The sequence below is a fragment of the Arabidopsis thaliana genome, chromosome 2 (genome assembly GCF_000001735.4).
Source record: "Arabidopsis thaliana chromosome 2, partial sequence".
Classification (NCBI taxonomy): Eukaryota; Viridiplantae; Streptophyta; class Magnoliopsida; order Brassicales; family Brassicaceae; genus Arabidopsis; species Arabidopsis thaliana.
The window spans coordinates 8,940,475-8,952,939 of record NC_003071.7 but is presented as its reverse complement, the minus strand read 5'-3'; the positions used below and the strand labels follow the sequence as shown (position 1 = coordinate 8,952,939).

The 12,465-nt window shown below is 42.4% G+C and overlaps 6 protein-coding genes across 11 annotated transcripts; 3 read left to right on the top strand and 3 right to left on the bottom strand.

Annotated features, from left to right (window-relative positions):
• The first annotated feature begins 65 nt into the window (after window positions 1–65).
• AT2G20790 (clathrin adaptor complexes medium subunit family protein) lies at window positions 66–3,487 on the top strand. 4 transcript variants are annotated; one of them, NM_179673.3, is made up of 8 exons: window positions 151–394; window positions 467–595; window positions 669–989; window positions 1,081–1,364; window positions 1,471–2,339; window positions 2,414–2,470; window positions 2,554–2,601; window positions 2,713–3,487. In NM_179673.3, exons 1-8 carry the CDS (start codon window positions 327–329, stop codon window positions 2,776–2,778), a joined length of 1,842 nt encoding a protein of 613 aa, NP_850004.1. In that variant the 5' UTR covers window positions 151–326; the 3' UTR covers window positions 2,779–3,487. The 4 variants fall into 4 exon arrangements, with proteins under 4 accessions (NP_001323953.1, NP_850004.1, NP_973495.1 ...); NM_201766.2 differs by having other exon boundaries at window positions 249–394; window positions 674–989; window positions 2,713–3,012; NM_001335705.1 differs by having other exon boundaries at window positions 66–394; window positions 1,471–2,470; window positions 2,713–3,278.
• AT2G20784 (uncharacterized protein) lies at window positions 3,066–3,325 on the bottom strand. The gene has a single exon (NM_001124881.2). It carries the CDS (start codon window positions 3,317–3,319, stop codon window positions 3,164–3,166), a length of 156 nt encoding a protein of 51 aa, NP_001118353.1. The 5' UTR covers window positions 3,320–3,325; the 3' UTR covers window positions 3,066–3,163.
• A 23-nt stretch (window positions 3,488–3,510) lies between the features above and the next one.
• AT2G20780 (Major facilitator superfamily protein) lies at window positions 3,511–5,698 on the top strand (the record flags this gene model as incomplete). 2 transcript variants are annotated; one of them, NM_127643.5, is made up of 2 exons in its annotated part: window positions 3,511–3,983; window positions 4,078–5,698. In NM_127643.5, the coding sequence occupies exons 1-2, from the start codon at window positions 3,770–3,772 to the stop codon at window positions 5,442–5,444; spliced, it is 1,581 nt and encodes a 526-aa protein (NP_179671.2). In that variant the 5' UTR covers window positions 3,511–3,769. The 2 variants fall into 2 exon arrangements, with proteins under 2 accessions (NP_179671.2, NP_001325036.1); NM_001335704.1 differs by having other exon boundaries at window positions 3,523–4,046; window positions 4,119–5,444.
• On the bottom strand, window positions 5,630–7,697 carry GCL2 (GCR2-like 2). The gene is made up of 6 exons (NM_179672.4): window positions 7,408–7,697; window positions 7,144–7,322; window positions 6,936–7,047; window positions 6,740–6,856; window positions 6,344–6,661; window positions 5,630–6,237 (listed from the first exon to the last, which is right to left on the bottom strand). Exons 1-6 carry the CDS (start codon window positions 7,558–7,560, stop codon window positions 5,899–5,901), a joined length of 1,218 nt encoding a protein of 405 aa, NP_850003.1. The 5' UTR covers window positions 7,561–7,697; the 3' UTR covers window positions 5,630–5,898.
• AT2G20760 (Clathrin light chain protein) lies at window positions 7,696–10,190 on the top strand. Its single transcript, NM_127641.4, has 3 exons — window positions 7,696–8,178; window positions 8,906–9,059; window positions 9,146–10,190. The coding sequence occupies exons 1-3, from the start codon at window positions 7,832–7,834 to the stop codon at window positions 9,659–9,661; spliced, it is 1,017 nt and encodes a 338-aa protein (NP_565484.1). The 5' UTR covers window positions 7,696–7,831; the 3' UTR covers window positions 9,662–10,190.
• A 43-nt stretch (window positions 10,191–10,233) lies between these two features.
• Window positions 10,234–12,107, bottom strand: EXPB1 (expansin B1). Of its 2 annotated transcripts, NM_127640.3 has the most exons (4): window positions 11,584–12,107; window positions 11,160–11,469; window positions 10,796–10,925; window positions 10,234–10,713 (listed from the first exon to the last, which is right to left on the bottom strand). In NM_127640.3, the coding sequence occupies exons 1-4, from the start codon at window positions 11,753–11,755 to the stop codon at window positions 10,510–10,512; spliced, it is 816 nt and encodes a 271-aa protein (NP_179668.1). In that variant the 5' UTR covers window positions 11,756–12,107; the 3' UTR covers window positions 10,234–10,509. The 2 variants fall into 2 exon arrangements, with proteins under 2 accessions (NP_179668.1, NP_001324426.1); NM_001335703.1 differs by having other exon boundaries at window positions 10,234–10,925.
• Window positions 12,108–12,465: the final 358 nt, after the last annotated feature.

The following is a 12,465-nucleotide window of genomic DNA, read 5'->3' as shown; positions in this document are numbered from 1 at the left end:
ACCAAAACCCCTAGAAGAAGCAATTTGAAAAGTAGGGTTGAAGGATTTGACCGTTGGTGGAATCCAGGCCATTAGATTTGGGGACTCTTGGACCTTTTCTCAGTCGTAAAACATATGGCCCATTAAACTTTTAAGAAGACCCAAACATTCGGCCCATCATCGTTTAGATACTCCGTCGGAGTCTTCTTCTTCGTCATCGTCCCAAAACCAACCAGAACGGCTCTGTGATCGGAACCGCCGTATACATCAATTCAACTACGTATGTGCCTTCGTCCCTTAGCTTAGCCAGATTCATCACTGGGGATTTCATCAGCAGCCGTACAATTATGCCCTCTGGTTGCAGTATCAGAGCTCTCTGGATCATCAACAATCAAGACACTGTTGTTTTCTCCAGGTTTCAAATTTCTTCTATAAACCCAAATCTCACTCATTCCAATTTCTACTCTTAATTTGTATGCAAAATCAGGAGGTTTCCGGTCGTCGAGAAGCAATGGTGCTCCGCTTACAAGACGGAGAACGAAAACACTGGATTAGATCTTCCTAGACTTCCCACTGATCAACAAATCTCCGATTCTTTTACTCGAAGAAAGAGACGGTACAACACTTTCTCTTGTTTAGCTTAATTAGATTTTCTGGAAATGTAAAATTGAATTTCGAATCCGAATTAGGGAAGGCTCTACTCGTGGATATGGTATACGTGTTGCTCAATCCACCAAAGGATCGGATTCTTGGGTTGATGATCCCATCACTCGTCATATTATCAGCCTTTGCTTAACCGAAGAAGATGATGATGATGATGATGAAAGGAACATTCTCTGGCCTATTGCTCTGCATACCAAAGCGCTTTACTCTATCCTCGTCTTGCCTTTGGTTGAGCCAAAGGAGATGAAGGATTACGTCAAGCTTTGTAGGAGATCTGATTGTGGACCAGCTGTTGGTGAAGATTTGAGTTTATCATCTCTCTTGCTTAACATTTCATCCATTACAGGGTACTTATAGCTCCTTAAGGGCAATGCTTTTGATTTAAGAGTGATGTTCAACTCCTTGATGGATGCACTTGTCTTGTCACTCATGTTGTAGGGCTTTTATGGTGGCTCATGCATTTGGTGACATCATTTCTGGTGATACAGTGGAACCTGAGGTTGTTGTAAGTGTGTCACCATCAGTTGGGGGGTTGTTTGATTCACTAACTGGAAGCATTGGTATCTCATCGAGGGCTAAACCTGTAGCTGCACCTGTTGCATCATCTAACCCGTCTGGAGCTGCAATAACTGGAGCTACAGCATCGGATGCTCCCAAAGCAGGGTCAAGATTACTGGATAGAGATTTACTTAGAAACTTTATTGCTACTGCTATGCCGTTTGGTTAGTATTTTCCCTCTTTCATATATGGTATATTCTGTTACCTGGTAGACTTTGTTTCCTGATTGATGTGCTATCAAACCCTGAAATCTTTTGATCACTTCTGCAGGTACCCCATTAGACCTCAGCTTGTCTAATATATCTGCTATGAAAGCGAATGGTTTTTCCTCTGCTGATCCTCCTCCCCAAGAACTTAAGCAACCAGCATGGAAGCCATACCTGTACAAAGGAAAGCAAAGGCTATTGTTCACAATTCATGAGACCGTTAGCGCTGCAATGTACGACCGCGATGAGATTCCTGATAATGTATCTGTTGCGGGACAGATAAACTGTCGGGCAGAACTAGAAGGGCTGCCTGATGTGTCGTTTCCTCTAGCAGGGCTGAGTACAGCCCATATCGAAGCTATATCTTTCCATCCATGTGCCCAAGTTCCAGCACATGGGATTGACAAGCAGAACATTGTTTTCCAGCCTCCCTTGGGTAACTTTGTTCTCATGCGATACCAGGCAGGTTGTGGACTCGGACCACCAGTGAAAGGGTTCTATCAGCTATCAATGGTTTCAGAAGACGAGGGTGCATTCCTCTTCAAGGTGCACCTCATGGAAGGTTACAAGGCTCCTCTGTCAATGGAATTTTGCACTATTACTATGCCCTTTCCACGGAGACGGATAGTGGCATTTGATGGGACTCCGTCAGCTGGGACTGTTTTAACCACAGAACACTCTGTTGAGTGGAGGATTCTGGGCAGCGGACGTAGTCTTTCTGGGAAAAGCCTTGAGGCAACTTTCCCTGGGACAATCAAGTTTAGTCCATTGCAGAGCAGAAGAAAAGGGGATGGGGATGATGAAGAGAGTGAGGATGAGAGCGCTGAGAATGTGGTGAACGTGGAGGACTTCTTGGTGCAGAAAATGAACAAGGATCTCCCAGCAGCTGAGTTGGAGGAACCGTTCTGCTGGCAAGCCTATGACTATGCCAAGGTATGTATGTCTTTGGCTTCCTTTTGAAATCTTTTGGACTTGGTTGTTGTTCAAATCTATCTTCTGGTTTACAGGTCTCGTTCAAGATTGTCGGGGCATCTGTATCTCGAATGTCAATCGACACAAAATCAGTAAGCTTTCGCAACTTGCAATGATTAGTTAACAGTGTTAGCCCATATTATCGACTTATTATGGCCTCCTTTTGTTTTACTAGGTCAATATCTACCCAACCACAAAGTCACCGGTTGAGTTTTCTGCTCAGGTAAGACACTGCCAACAATATATAGTGTATAAATATTGAAGTGCACAGGAAACGTTTGAACCGGATTGGATAAAACTCTAAAGGCGCTCTACATGATATGTGCGTAAACAGGTGACTTCAGGGGATTATATATTGTGGAACACATTGGGGAAAGCTCCATCAGCAGCCGTCGTGTGATTTCCCCAAGTCGCAGCCTCACTGGTATTGTATTTTCCCATCCCAAGGAAGTGATTTATTTGTTTGAGTTTGAAAGCATTAAACGTATGAATGAGCAGTTTGATTTTTACAGCGGAAGTGTATCTGTACATTATTGTTGTTTCTTGAGAGATAAAGAAAGATGAATGTTGTTTTAGTTGCAAATCTGTCTGGAATGGAACATGTGATAATAAAACTCGTAAGGTGGTTGTGTTCATGAAGTTGCCACTGTTTCATAATTAGTCTACAAGCCTAAGAAAGAAATTGCTCTATATAGAGAATGCTATCTAGATATAGTATATATCCAGCTCATAAAGGAGATTATAATCCAAGGTTTGCAGCAATATGAGGTCTGTATTTTATGAAATTACAAAATTAGAAGAAAAATATCAATCAATTTAAAGATTGTTGTTGCCACGTCAATGACACTGTCTCTGTAGTTCCAATGAGCTTGGAATAACCACCGACAGATCTCATTCATAGGGAGCAAGCTGCCATTGGAGGTTAATTCCATTTTTTTCATAATAAAGGTTAACTGTCCAAACTCGAAACCCTGATTTATTTAGTTTTCAATAAATGTTTTCATGCCTTTTAAGAGTGTGTGCTAAGCTAACAGATGAGCTGTTATTACCTTGAAAACTCTAATCTATCTTAATTTAATAAGTTCTTAAATATCTTTCCAACTTTTTTTACGCTTTAAGAAAAGAAAAAAAATCCTATTTCTTGAAACGTAATGTTAATGGAAGGAGTCAAGTTGTCTTTTGAAAATTGGATTACCTCATTAGAAAATTCCACCAATTTGGTCAAATAGAGACGATGAGATTTCTAAGAAGTCTCTCCGGTTCAGATCTGGTCATCTAAAGCCCTTCTTCCGAGATCTACGACTTTCTTCCTCAAGTCGTTGTCTGAATTCTCTTTTTTTCCGAAAACAGACACCACCTGAGTCTGCTGTCTGAAGCCTCGGCGGAGGGAGATGATGAAGAATCTTCCGGAGGTTGGTAATGGCGGTGGCTCGGGTTTTCCGGCGGTCTCTGTCGGAAATAAGAAGAATAAGTATCAGAGAATGGACTCCGACGCGGAGGAATCGCAGAATCATCGTGAAGCAGAGGCTAGAAACAGTAGAACCAGAAAATACGTTATGGCTTGTGCCTTTTTTGCATCCTTGAACAATGTTCTTCTCGGCTACGGTCGGTTTTACTTATATAATCGGATTCTTCTTCTTCTTCTTTACTTTGTTGACTTACAAAAAGGTATGTGTGCTCTGTTTTTGGTATTTGTCAGATGTTGGGGTAATGAGCGGTGCGGTGTTGTTCATACAGCAGGATCTCAAAATAACGGAGGTGCAGACGGAAGTGCTCATTGGTAGCCTTAGCATCATCTCACTCTTTGGCAGCTTAGCCGGCGGCAGAACCTCTGACTCTATCGGTAGAAAATGGACCATGGCCTTGGCTGCTCTCGTCTTCCAGACTGGTGCTGCCGTGATGGCTGTCGCTCCGTCTTTCGAGGTTTTGATGATAGGGAGAACTTTAGCCGGCATTGGGATTGGGCTTGGTGTCATGATCGCTCCTGTCTACATCGCCGAGATATCCCCCACCGTAGCTAGAGGATTTTTCACTTCGTTCCCTGAGATCTTCATAAATCTAGGGATCTTGCTGGGCTATGTTTCGAACTACGCTTTCTCGGGGCTTTCCGTGCATATCAGCTGGAGGATCATGCTTGCAGTTGGGATTCTTCCTTCGGTGTTCATAGGATTTGCGCTGTGTGTGATCCCTGAGTCGCCGAGGTGGCTGGTGATGAAAGGCCGAGTGGACAGTGCACGAGAGGTGCTCATGAAAACGAATGAGCGAGATGACGAAGCGGAAGAGCGGCTTGCAGAGATACAACTGGCGGCTGCACATACAGAAGGCAGCGAGGACAGGCCCGTGTGGCGTGAGCTTCTTAGCCCATCTCCTGTTGTACGGAAAATGCTGATTGTTGGATTTGGAATCCAGTGTTTCCAGCAGATCACAGGAATTGACGCCACAGTCTACTATAGTCCAGAGATCCTGAAAGAGGCTGGGATACAAGACGAGACCAAACTGCTCGCTGCAACTGTCGCTGTTGGTGTCACGAAAACAGTGTTCATACTATTTGCCACCTTCCTGATTGATAGTGTTGGCCGGAAACCGCTGCTTTATGTGAGCACAATAGGAATGACTCTGTGTCTCTTTTGTCTAAGCTTTACGCTCACATTCCTCGGCCAAGGAACGCTTGGGATAACCTTGGCGCTTCTCTTTGTTTGTGGAAACGTTGCCTTCTTCTCCATAGGAATGGGACCTGTTTGCTGGGTCTTGACATCAGAGATCTTTCCATTACGATTAAGAGCCCAGGCATCTGCGCTTGGGGCGGTTGGGAACAGGGTGTGCAGCGGTCTGGTGGCCATGTCCTTCCTCTCTGTGTCACGTGCCATCACTGTTGGAGGAACCTTCTTCGTTTTCTCCCTCGTGTCTGCACTCTCAGTTATCTTCGTGTATGTGCTAGTCCCCGAGACAAGCGGGAAGTCACTGGAGCAGATAGAGTTGATGTTTCAGGGTGGGCTGGAAAGAAAAGACGGTGAAGTTGAGCTTGGAGATGCTGAGCGTCTTGTGCGCAAGGAACAGGAGTTTTGAATTGATCATGTTAAAGTAGAAGAGGCAGAAGTGAAAAGATACTCTTATGGTGTTCTGTTCTTGCATTAGATCCAAAGAACGTAAGATAGATTTTGTAAGTGCGTTTGATGATGGTATAGACCCAGTGCATATTCCAAAGAAACCAACTGCTCTGTTTTTTTGTTCCTTGTTTCAAGAAGAAACCATGTGATACTCAACTCAAAAGACAATATATACAGAAATGACAGAACCTTTGTGTTCACTTCATGTTTCACACTCTCCTTCTAACACTCATAAAGTTACAGGCTCTCCGGACAGTTCGGCTATATATCAACTCAAACTTATTCACCATCAAACAACAAGAAGATTTTGCTAGTACTAAACACACATACACTCACACCCTCTCTTACCTTGTGCATCCTCCATAACAAGAGAGAAGGATTTGATGGACGGAGATTGTTATCGATCAAGAAGTTTAAAGCTCGTAACCTGGGAACCTGGCTTCAGATGGGTCGACCATGTCAAGGAAGAGATAGGCCATGCCTGCAACGCCTTCAAACAAGGAATAAGGACTATCACCTCCATGCATTTCTCCTTTTGAGAGTAACTTGGGGCCTCTATCAAGCAGGAAACTGGCAAAGGCTTTTGCACGGTATAGATACTCACTCCTTCCCGTAGCTCTGTAAAGCGCAAGAAAAACATATGCGTTCCCACTTATTCCATGACAGATCCCCACGCGCTTGAGCAATCCACGGTTCCAAACCACCTCTGCTGCAGCTGCACTCGCTTCCAGAAACTCTCTCTCCCCAAAAACCTGAGTTTTGTTTTCATTTCCCAGAGATCAACTCTCTCTCAATAATGTATTGAAAGCAAATAAAACAACACACACACAAAGATTTCGACTAAAAAGGCACCATCACCTCAGCCGCCTTCCCAAGTGTGAGGGCAATCCCAGGGGCTCCATGACACCAATGCACAAGAATATCTTTCTTCTTATCCTCTTCACTAGCAGGGTAATTTCCACTTGGAAACCGATTCTTGATCATATACTTAAGGGTTCCCTTCACATCTTCTGCCTCGTCAGGCTTCAGCTGAACATCCATCAATACGTGCATAATACCAGCAAGTCCATGTGCTGCACCCCAGTACCTTTTGCCATACCATTCAAACATAAGCGGTGAGCTTCCTTTCTTAGCCATTGATCTTCCTTCCTTGATAATCTCCTGAGCAACTTCGCGCTGCACACTGAGTCTGAGTCATTAAGAAACTGAACGAGACTCATCAATAGCTCTATCATCCTAAAGAATTGCACTTACGATGGTATCTGAAGACAAAGTTTCTTTGCCGATGTACTTGTTGATAAACAGACAAGCCCATAGATAACCAACTCTTCCATACAAAAGCTCGTTAGGAAGATCACTAGATAGTCTTATCTGTAAAAAATCCTCAATTCAATTACACAACCAAGAGAAACAAAAACTGGACCAAAAACAAAGCTGAGAAGAAGCACACCAGACGAAATTGTCCCAAATAGTAATTGAGCAAATCTTCCTCACCAGAAAGCTTAGCTGCAACAGCGCCAAGACCACAAACACCAGCTCGGCCACAGAGAAAAGTAACATCCCTACCAAAAAAGTCTCATAGTTAACCAACAATTCAAAGCAACTTGTTTCTTCTATAGAACTAAGCTATTAGACAAGGGAGAAGAAAAAGAAGATACCCTGAGGAAGCAGAAGCAGTATCACAAGCTTTGACGATTTCCAAGCAGAGGGAAAGATCGTTGGCGTTGCCAGTAACCTGATAAGCTCTAAAGAGTAAAAACGCAGCTCCAAGAGTTCCAGAGTAAAGAGTGAAGTCTTCAACAGTCTGTCCACTAAAACCCCAAGTTTCAATCACTACCTGAGAGATACCAACAATAACAACTTAGTGACCATTTCAGAGTAACCTAACCAATCACAAGGAAGAAGAGTAGATTTGCGCTTACGGTTTCTTTGAGATCCAAAGCGGACCGCTTGAGCTGCTGCGAGAGAGACGAATACGGCATAGCAAGCAGATTCCTAAGCGTATCTCCTCCAGATACACTTTCCTTCTCCTTCACGAAATCAGGCATCACGTTATCGAAGAACCGACCCGCCATTGTCGTCTCTTTCCGTTAAAGCTCAAAATCGATTTTGTGTTCTAGAAGAAAGACTAAACGACATCATTTTTAGACGACCGGTTCGGTGAGTTGGTTACACGTTTTTGGTCAACGTGGCATTTTTATAATGAAATCATCAGATCTACGCAAAACTTTGAAAGACGACAGCGTTTAATAATCTCCTTCTCTTGTCTTGCTTCCTTGTGAATCAAAAACCAGCGATCAAAAGTCTTCTTCTTGTGAATCTGTGATCTCAAAAGCTCCTTTAACCATGGCGACTTTTGATGATGGAGATTTCCCAGCTCAAACCCATTCTCCGTCTGAACACGAAGACTTTGGTGGCTACGATAATTTCTCCGAAGCACAGCAACCTCCGACTCAACATCAATCCGGTGGATTCTCTTCTTTCAATGGAGATCCTGCTTCCCCAAATGGATATGGATTTGGTGCTTCTTCACCTAACCATGACTTTTCCTCGCCTTTTGAATCTTCCGTTAACGATGCTAACGGAAACGGCGGCGGCAGCGGTGGTGATGCGATCTTCGCTTCCGATGGTCCGATTCTTCCAGATCCAAATGAGATGAGAGAGGAGGGTTTCCAACGCCGTGAGTGGCGCCGGTCAGTGTTCTAATTCTCGCTTTTTCATTTCAATTCATCGCTTGTTATGGAATAGGGCTAGATCTCAAGCTTGTGACTATGGTAGATTACTAGATCTTAGGTGGAATTTGAATCATTTTAGCTTTGATTTGATTGTGCGATCCTCCACATTTGATCAACTATTAGAAAGATGTGACCTTTTTGTCATTGTTTCCGCATTTGTTACTGAAACTGAAAGTAATGTGTTTTATGACTGAGTTACTAAGGAAATTGAAGTAGGTCAGATTTCAATTGCAATTCATCTGTGATCTGCTTTGGAATAAGAAATAACCTGAGTAGTATATGTGTTGTAGGCTTGTAGCTATTATCTTCTTCTGTGATGTCTCCATTCTGTATTAGATTAGAGACTTGAACCGCCACGGTTTTTAGTTCATCATATACGAAAGAATCTCTGCGATCTGTACTGGAATAGGAGAGAATCTGAATAGTGTATGTGTTGTAGCTATCATCTTCTTCTGTGATGTGTCAATTCTGTATCAGATAGAATGGAACCACCGTGCTTTTTGTTTTATGTATATGAAAGAATCTCTGTGATCTGATTTGGAATAAGAAAGAACCTGAATAGTGTATGTGTTGTAGCTATCATCTTCTTCTCTGGTGTTTGAATTCTGTATCAGATTAGACTGGAACCACCATGCTTTTCTTGTTCGACATAATTAAACTGATATTTTGGCACGCATTGGTGCAGTTTGAACACCATTCACCTTGAGGAGAAGGAAAAGAAAGAGAAGGAGATGCGGAATCAGATCATAACTGAAGCAGAAGATTTCAAGAAAGCCTTCTATGAGAAAAGAGACAAGACCATTGAGACCAACAAGACTGATAACCGTGAAAAGGAGAAGGTAAGTAGTGATAGAATTCCTATTCACAGCCATTTGGGATTTTTTGGATGTATTGGAAACTTGTGTGAGTTTTGCCTCTCTTGCAGCTATACTGGGCTAACCAAGAGAAGTTCCACAAAGAAGTTGACAAGCATTACTGGAAAGCAATTGCAGAGCTAATCCCTCGTGAGGTTCCCAACATTGAGAAAAAGAGAGGGAAAAAGGATCCGGACAAGAAACCATCAGTGAATGTTATTCAGGGTCCTAAACCTGGGAAGCCAACTGATCTAGGGAGAATGAGGCAGATATTCTTGAAGCTCAAGACAAATCCCCCACCTCACATGATGCCGCCTCCTCCTCCAGCCAAAGATGCCAAAGATGGGAAGGATGCGAAAGATGGCAAAGATGCAAAAACTGGGAAAGATGGGAAGGATGCAAAAGGAGGGAAAGACGCTAAGGACTTAAAAGATGGGAAACCTGCAGATCCAAAGGTGACAGAGGAAAAACGTCCTTCACCTGCCAAAGACGCAAGTGTTGAAACAGCGAAACCTGATGCTGCTGCCTCGGGAGAGGGAGAGAAACCTGTAGCTGTGACTGAGGCCGAGGGAACCAAGGCGGAGTGAAGGGTCTTTAGTATTACTGTTGGGGGATTATTTGATATTGATGAAGTCACAATAGCTGCGGGCGAAAATAAGAAGAGGTAAGTTATGTGCACATAGAAGCTCTTATGGGCGCTGTCTGTGAGCACAACATTTCCTCTTCTGGGGAGAGAATTTTAGTCCTTTTGTTTTTGGTTATTATTTTTTATTACCATTATATTTGTTCTGCAAAATTTGGTTATTGTCTTGGATGATGTTCACCTTAAATCATTTTGGTTCCACGTATTTTACATTTATAAGACTTGAGAGAAGTAAAGGTTTGTTGGATGAATCATTTGATTGTATTGTGTGATGTGGGCATGAGGTAGTTGAGGAGTGTCATGGCATGTGAACTATCTTTCTTTACATTATTTTCGTAGTGACTTGATAATGGGGCACGTGGTGGTCAGGTCCAGTTGTTTCGTCTCTTTCCAGGCAAGCAATGTATGTATAATGTATGTAGGAACATGTAAGAAAGTGAATGATAAACACATTAATTTTAAGGTATATTATTATTTTGCAAGAGTAGCTTAGTTGTGTTGTCATTAGAGAGAGTGGGGCATGCAAAAGAGTTGAGCTAAAAAAGGAATGAGATTGCATATTACATTATTACATCTTTTGTAAATTCTTATATAGTAATGTCCCACAAACAACATTATAGATGATACACACATCCCTATGGAGAAGGAAAAAAATGAAAAGGGACAACATAGAATGTTAGTAGTCACACACACAATGAAAAGCTCTTAATCCCCTAACTTTGGAGATGGCTCACTCATTGTCTTCTCTGTGTTCCTCTCTCCCACAACAAAATTTTTTTGAAGAGAGGCTAATTAGAGAACAGGGGAGAAGTTGAGGCGAGAGGTGTAAGTAGCTTTGGGAACCCAGTTACTGGGGATGACGTCGGTGGCGGAGAGTGTCTTATTGTTGGACAAAGTTGTGAGCTTCACGGAGAATGGTCCCTTGAGTGGTCCTTCGACGATGCACCAGTTCGCTCCCCATATGTGCTTCATCGATATCCACTCCTTAGATCCCGCCTTCATAAATCAACATACAAATGAAGTAATATTAAGTATACATTTTAAAGAAAATGTGGGAGAGACTAATGAGAAATATTACTTGACGAATGTGCATAGAGCCAATGTCTCCTTCACCGTCTTCATACTCAATGAGAAGCGATAACCAATAATCAGTTGATCCTGCGTTCACATGAAACGCTATGTTCTTCCCTCTGTATTTGCATGCCGTTCTGTTTTGCAAAAAACAAACAAGTGCAAGTGTGTCAGAGATCCATATGTGTGTTTGTGTTTATGTGTAGTCAAAGCTCAAAATATGGGACCATCGATAAAAAACAAGAACGCCGTTAAAGTTTCTTTATTTGTTTACTCCTCCCAATGTAAGAAAAAACCATTTAAATGTACTCATTATTTGTTCGTTAGCATATAGTAGTCAAATAAAATAATAAGATAGCGCGAAGAGGTACCGGCGGTAGAGGATGTTTAATAGGCCACGGTTGCGGATGACACCGTTATGGCCGGGAATAGCCATATGTCCAAAGGCGGCGCCACTGAGGTCGAAATGAGTGTGTTTTGCTTTAGCAGATGGTCCTGACGGTGACTGGTCGGTGGCAATAATGGTGACTGCTCTCTTAGAGCAAATGGTCTTGTCGAGACACCTGACCTTGTAGCATGCACCGCAGCCTTCACCACCTTTGAACAGAATCGGACTCACCGCTCCGACTCTAGCCTTAAACGGCTTCACGTCCACCAACGATCCGTAACCACAAGCTCCTCCTGCGGTTTCATTCATAATTAAGCCCTTGCATTATTATTGATTTCGCAGTAAACTTTTGGTCTGTTACAGTAAAAACCAAACAAATTGTGAGTAAAAAAGTAAGAGATGTTTACCGCTGCTGCCGTCTCCCTCGGCACTTCCGTACCAGGTTGCGGTGGCGGGAAGCCAACGAGTGGCTGCCACTTGTTGATTGGAGTGAGTCAACGGTGGAGTAGAGCCAGAGCCACTTATTAGAAGGTGGAGGAAGACGCATAGTGTCGGTAGGATGACCGGAAAGAGCTGCATTTTGACCGAAGAGACTAGCCAACAAAAAAACTGACACTAACCGAGAAAAAAAGTGGAGAAGTGAGAAAGAATTGTTGGTTAAGTTGGTTAAATAGAGAGGGAAGGAGGAGGAATGGTTAAGTCTGCAAAAAGGAAAAGTCAAGTCTTTTGCATCAGATAAGAAAATGACGATAATGTCCTAGAGCCATTCTTCTTATTTACGTAGTGTGCCATTTTATGAGGGGGGGATGGGACCTACTGACAGTTAGGGGCCTTGATTTAGCACGATCCCGTAGGGTAAAGGGTGTGTGTGTGTGTGTGTTTATGCAATTATAAGATTCCATCGTTTTTATTTTTAAAGCCAATGTTGTTGGTTGGGACAAGATTCTTCCGTTACTCTTACACTTGTTCTTTCTTTCTCTTTTTTTTTTTCTTTCTTAAATACTACTATATGACCATGGCGTCTTGTTTAACATTGTTATATCGGTTGTCTTTATGGATTCGATTGGTGACACAAACCAGTAAAAGATCAAATGTAAAGAAAAAGCAGGTAAAAAAATAAAAAATGAGAATGATTAGAGTTGTAAGCCTAGTGCGGATTGATAGAAGTTACCGATCAAAACATATGTTTTGTTTGTTTCAATATAGATAAAACAAAGAGTTTTTTATTCATTTTATTAGTAGTAGAATGTAGTGAATTATTTGAAGATGTGAGGATATATGACCTCATA

What these genes read in the sequence shown, in the direction of transcription:
- AT2G20790 (NM_179673.3), top strand. Translation starts at nt 327, where the DNA reads ATGCCCTCTGGTTGCAGTATCAGAGCTCTCTGGATCATCAACAATCAA. An exon ending in TGCTACTGCTATGCCGTTTG is followed by an intron (nt 1,365 to 1,470) that starts GTTAGTATTTTC and finishes TCACTTCTGCAG; the next exon opens with GTACCCCATTAGACCTCAGC. An exon ending in CGGTTGAGTTTTCTGCTCAG is followed by an intron (nt 2,602 to 2,712) that starts GTAAGACACTGC and finishes GTGCGTAAACAG; the next exon opens with GTGACTTCAGGGGATTATAT.
- AT2G20784 (NM_001124881.2), bottom strand. Translation starts at nt 3,319, where the DNA reads ATGAAAAAAATGGAATTAACCTCCAATGGCAGCTTGCTCCCTATGAAT.
- GCL2 (NM_179672.4), bottom strand. Translation starts at nt 7,560, where the DNA reads ATGGCGGGTCGGTTCTTCGATAACGTGATGCCTGATTTCGTGAAGGAG. An exon ending in ACTGCTTCTGCTTCCTCAGG is followed by an intron (nt 7,048 to 7,143) that starts GTATCTTCTTTT and finishes CTTTTTTGGTAG; the next exon opens with GGATGTTACTTTTCTCTGTG. An exon ending in CTTTGTCTTCAGATACCATC is followed by an intron (nt 6,662 to 6,739) that starts GTAAGTGCAATT and finishes CTCAGTGTGCAG; the next exon opens with CGCGAAGTTGCTCAGGAGAT.
- AT2G20760 (NM_127641.4), top strand. Translation starts at nt 7,832, where the DNA reads ATGGCGACTTTTGATGATGGAGATTTCCCAGCTCAAACCCATTCTCCG. An exon ending in CAACGCCGTGAGTGGCGCCG is followed by an intron (nt 8,179 to 8,905) that starts GTCAGTGTTCTA and finishes GCATTGGTGCAG; the next exon opens with TTTGAACACCATTCACCTTG. An exon ending in ATAACCGTGAAAAGGAGAAG is followed by an intron (nt 9,060 to 9,145) that starts GTAAGTAGTGAT and finishes CCTCTCTTGCAG; the next exon opens with CTATACTGGGCTAACCAAGA.
- EXPB1 (NM_127640.3), bottom strand. Translation starts at nt 11,755, where the DNA reads ATGCAGCTCTTTCCGGTCATCCTACCGACACTATGCGTCTTCCTCCAC. An exon ending in CGAGGGAGACGGCAGCAGCG is followed by an intron (nt 11,470 to 11,583) that starts GTAAACATCTCT and finishes ATGAAACCGCAG; the next exon opens with GAGGAGCTTGTGGTTACGGA. An exon ending in TTAAACATCCTCTACCGCCG is followed by an intron (nt 10,926 to 11,159) that starts GTACCTCTTCGC and finishes TTTGCAAAACAG; the next exon opens with AACGGCATGCAAATACAGAG.